General features: G+C 43.5%; 1 protein-coding gene across 2 annotated transcripts in view; it reads left to right on the forward strand.

Moving 5' to 3' along the window:
* ZER1 (zyg-11 related cell cycle regulator) overlaps positions 1 to 4,277 on the forward strand; it is a 44,420-nt gene that overhangs the window by 22,541 nt on the left and 17,602 nt on the right. Inside the window, exons 8-9 of one of the 2 annotated variants that reach the window (XM_018565345.1) lie at positions 2,502 to 2,717; positions 3,600 to 3,641. In XM_018565345.1, coding sequence (XP_018420847.1) covers positions 2,502 to 2,717; positions 3,600 to 3,641 — 258 coding nt within the window. The remainder of the gene's footprint in view (positions 1 to 2,501; positions 2,718 to 3,599; positions 3,642 to 4,277) is intronic. The other variant, XM_018565346.1, reaches the window with a different exon arrangement.

The raw sequence follows: 4,277 nt of genomic DNA on the forward strand, positions 1-4,277 counted from the left end.
TTTGCGTCGTGGAGAAGGGCCCCCTTTCATTTTGTGCTTCGTGGAGAAGGGCCCACTTACATGTTGTGCTTCGTGGAGAAGGGCCCACTTACATTTTGTGCTTCGTGGAGAAGGGCCCGCTTCCATTTTGTGCTTCGTGGAGAAGGGCCCGCTTACATTTGTGCTTCGTGGAGAAGGGCCCGCTTACATTTGTGAGTAGAAATCCTTGGAACTGTTGCTGGAATATTATGTCATTTTTAGCACCTCTGTATCAGATAAACGGCTTACTGGTGACTGGGCAATCCCTGGAAGACCTCACAGCTGTGACTGTGGTAACATTATCCTTTAACAGAGTAGCTGATGGTTCCTCAAAAACTATGAATTATATATAGAGCTTGAAATGTATACAAGGTAAGTTTACCATGGCCTTGACAAAACTACAGACATTAGAGAACCTTACCCAGCCTATGATATAATGATATTCTAGATATAAAATGTACTTGGGTTTACTTACTGTTTTGCATGTTTTTTCCTAATTGCATTCAGCATTCTTAACCTTTTTGCTCTAAAGAAACCTTTGAAAAAAATGTTCATGTCTCAGGGAAACCCATGCTGAAAATTATTTTATATACAGTTTATCAGAACAATAGACTCATTAGGAAGTACCTAGAGTATTTGGCACTCCCTGTATGACAATTTTTTTTTTTCAATAATCATAAAAAGAAGTAAATAATAATAGCCAGAAAAGAAATGCCGGCAGTTAAAATTGTAGTGCTTACTTTTATTGAAAGTCTGTGAAAATGTCACGCTACAGTACTGGCCAGTGGAGCTGGCCCCCTCAAATTTGTAGTCCGTGGAGAAGGGCCCCCTCAAATTTGTAATGCGTGGAGAAGGGCCCCCTCAAATTTGTAGTCTGTGGAGAAGGGCCCACTTATATTTGTTGTCCATGGAGAAGGGCCCACTTACATTTTGTGGTTGGTGGAGAAGGGCCCACTTACATTTGTAGTCCATGGAGAAGGGCCCACTTACATTTGTGGTTGGTGGAGAAGTGCCCACTTACATTTGTGGTTGGTGGAGAAGGGCCCACTTACATTTGTGGTTGGTGGAGAAGGGCCCACTTACATTTGTGGTTGGTGGAGAAGGGCCCACTTACATTTGTGGTTCGTGGAGAAGGGCCCACTTACATTTGTGGTTCGTGGAGAAGGCCCCGCTTACATTTGTGGTTCGCGAAGAAGGGCCAACTTACAGTTGTAGTCCGTGGAGAAGGGCCAACTTGCATTTTGTGGTTGGTGGAGAAGGGCCCGCTTACATTTGTGGTTGGGGGGGAAGGGCCCGCTTACATTTGTGGTTGGTGGAGAAGGGCCCGCTTACATTTGTGGTTGGTGGAGAAGAGCCCGCTTACATTTGTGGTTCGTGGAGAAGGGCCCGCTTACATTTGTGGTTCGTGGAGAAGGCCCCGCTTACATGTGTGGTTCGTGGAGAAGGGCCCGCTTACATTTGTGGTTCGCGGAGAAGGGCCCGCTTACATTTGTGGCTCGTGGAGAAGGGCCCGCTTACATTTGTGCTTTGTGGAGAAGGGTCCACTTAAATTTGTGCTTTGTGGAGAAGGGTCCACTTAAATTTGTTGTTAATGGAAAAGGGCCCACTTACATTTGTGCTTCGTGGAGAAGGGCCCACTTACATTTGTGCTTCGTGGAGAAGGGCCCATTTACATTTGTGCTTCGTGGAGAAGGGCCCACTTACATTTGTGCTTCATGGAGAAGGGCCCACTTACATTTGTGCTTCGTGGAGAAGGGCCCACTTACATTTGTGCTTCGTGGAGAAGGGCCCACTTACATTTGTGCTTCGTGGAGAAGGGGCCACTTTCATTTGTGCTTCGTGGAGAAGGGCCCACTTACATTTTGTGCTTCGTGGAGAAGGGCCCACTTACATGTTGTGCTTCGTGGAGAAGGGCCCACTTACATTTTGTGCTTCGTGGAGAAGGGCCCGCTTACATTTTGTGCTTCGTGGAGAAGGGCCCGCTTACATTTGTGCTTCGTGGAGAAGGGCCCGCTTACATTTGTGCTTCGTGGAGAAGGGCCCGCTTACATTTGTGCTTCGTGGAGAAGGGCCCACTTACATTTGTGCTTCGTGGAGAAGGGCCCGCTTACATTTGTGCTTCGTGGAGAAGAGCCCGCTTACATCTGTGCTTCGTGGAGAAGGGCCCACTTACATTTGTGGTTTATGGAGAGGGACCTTTTACATTTAAGGTCCGTAGAGAAGGACCCCTTAACAATCTCTGAAGGAACTCAGTTCGAGCAAGGTTGTTTTAGGTCCACATCAAAACTGTATCCTGTTTTTTTGGTAGGCACTTGTTCTGTATTATTCATTTTTGAGATTCTGAACTAATACATTGTATTGTTTCCTGCATTTCCGATTGTATGGCACAGATAGACCTTCTGTAAAGCCTTATACTGTATAGCTGTGCTGTTACTCCTAGCATTCCATGAATCTCACAAGATAAAATATACATGTTTCTTCAGGTTCAGAGAAACTGCTGTCTCACGCTGTGTAACTTTGGTATCCCAGAAGAGCTAGAATTCCAGTATCATCGGGTGAATGAACTCCTACTAAACATCCTGATCCCAACCCGTCAAGATGAGTCCATCCAACGCATTGCCGTGCACTTGTGTAATGCTCTGGTCTGCCAGGTGGATAATGACCACAAGGAGGCAGTGGGGAAGATGGGCTTTGTCATGGTGAGTTTTAATTGGCTCCATTTGTTTTTGTAGTGATCTTCAAATCACCCTTGTTCTTCAGATGTGGTGAACAAGTCTTATATGCCCTCAAAATGCTGGGCTGAAGTATGCAGGGGACCATTCTATATATTTTGCTGATATTTTTTTAAATTCTCTTACATTTACATGAAAAAGAGATCAGCTTGATGTACTTATTTTTATCAGTGTTCAGGGAGATATCGTAAAAGAAAATTATAATATATGTAAATAGACAAAAAAACTATACCTTTAATTTATAATATATGCAAACACACACATCTTTAAAAGCCCTAAAAATGACTCCTGGTATGGTTCGCATCAAATCCGACATGATCATTAAACATGAGAACTGGTCATGAGGCTTGACCTGGCCTTCACATGACCTGGCTCTCCTCCCAGCTTTATTTTTCTTTTCAATACATTAATTTTTACTGCACTCTTCCAGATTTAGCACTCAGAAGTCAGTGTAGGGCATTTAAAATAAATGTCTTTGCATCATAGGCTTTGCTCTGTGTGTATTTTTTGCTATTCCTGTATTTTCTAAAAAAAATTATATATATATATCGTATTTTTCGCTCCATAAGACGCACTTCACATTTATAAAGCACATCGTAGTGCGGCCATAAAACTACCAGTCACAATCAGATTAGGAGGACCGAGGCATTCTTTTGTTCTGCATACCTATAGGGGAGAAGTTAGTGGGATCAGAATGGCACAAGAAAGTGGTGAGTGATCATGGGAAACCTATAAATATTACTGAATAAATAAAGGATGCACAGTAAATGTGATACTCTATAGAACAACGTATGCTTTATGGGAAGCTTATTTCTTGTGTCTGACAAGTTCATGTTTTTGTCTTTACAGACGATGCTGAAGTTGATACAGAAGAAGCTGCAAGACAAAACGGTGAGTATTAACTTTATGCATTAAATGATTGTTGATTTTTTTTTTTCTCCTTTTGGTGCAGAAATTAAAAAACAAACATAAAGTTGGTGACGGTCATAATTACAAATCTTTGTAGCTCACTTGTACTGGAAAAGCAGAGTGGTAAAGTCAGTACATTTGTAACTATTGTTCATTGCTTGTCTTGTTCCATAATGCTCTATGGCCACTTTTAGTAAAGGGTACCTTGGCTTTGGGCCAGGAGTATGGATCTTTTTTTTTTCTCTTTTAGTAGTGCGTCATTGGTTCGGGGTTTCAGCATTGTGGTGAAGTTCCCATTGGCCAGCTGAGTTTTTTTTCTATCTGATTTTAGTACACCTTTAATGGTTTTGAATGGGGGTAGGGTACCTATTAGCAAGCTTAGTACAGCCTCAGTAGGTTTGGAATAGCATTAAAGGAGAACTATGGGGTCAGGGCTTTTCCCCATAGTTCTCCGAAGGGTAACGAGAGGACATAAATTAGCGTCCTCCCGTCACCCAAAGCTCAGTATACCGCAGGCTACAGCTCGCTGTATACGGAGACGACGTTCCGTTCCGCCAGTCAGCGCTGGAGGATCAGACGGGAGGGGGGGGGGGAAATCCCTGCGGGGGGCCGTGAGTG

This window comes from Nanorana parkeri, unplaced genomic scaffold (genome assembly GCF_000935625.1).
Source record: "Nanorana parkeri isolate BGI_ZX_2015 unplaced genomic scaffold, ASM93562v1 scaffold834, whole genome shotgun sequence".
Classification (NCBI taxonomy): Eukaryota; Metazoa; Chordata; class Amphibia; order Anura; family Dicroglossidae; genus Nanorana; species Nanorana parkeri.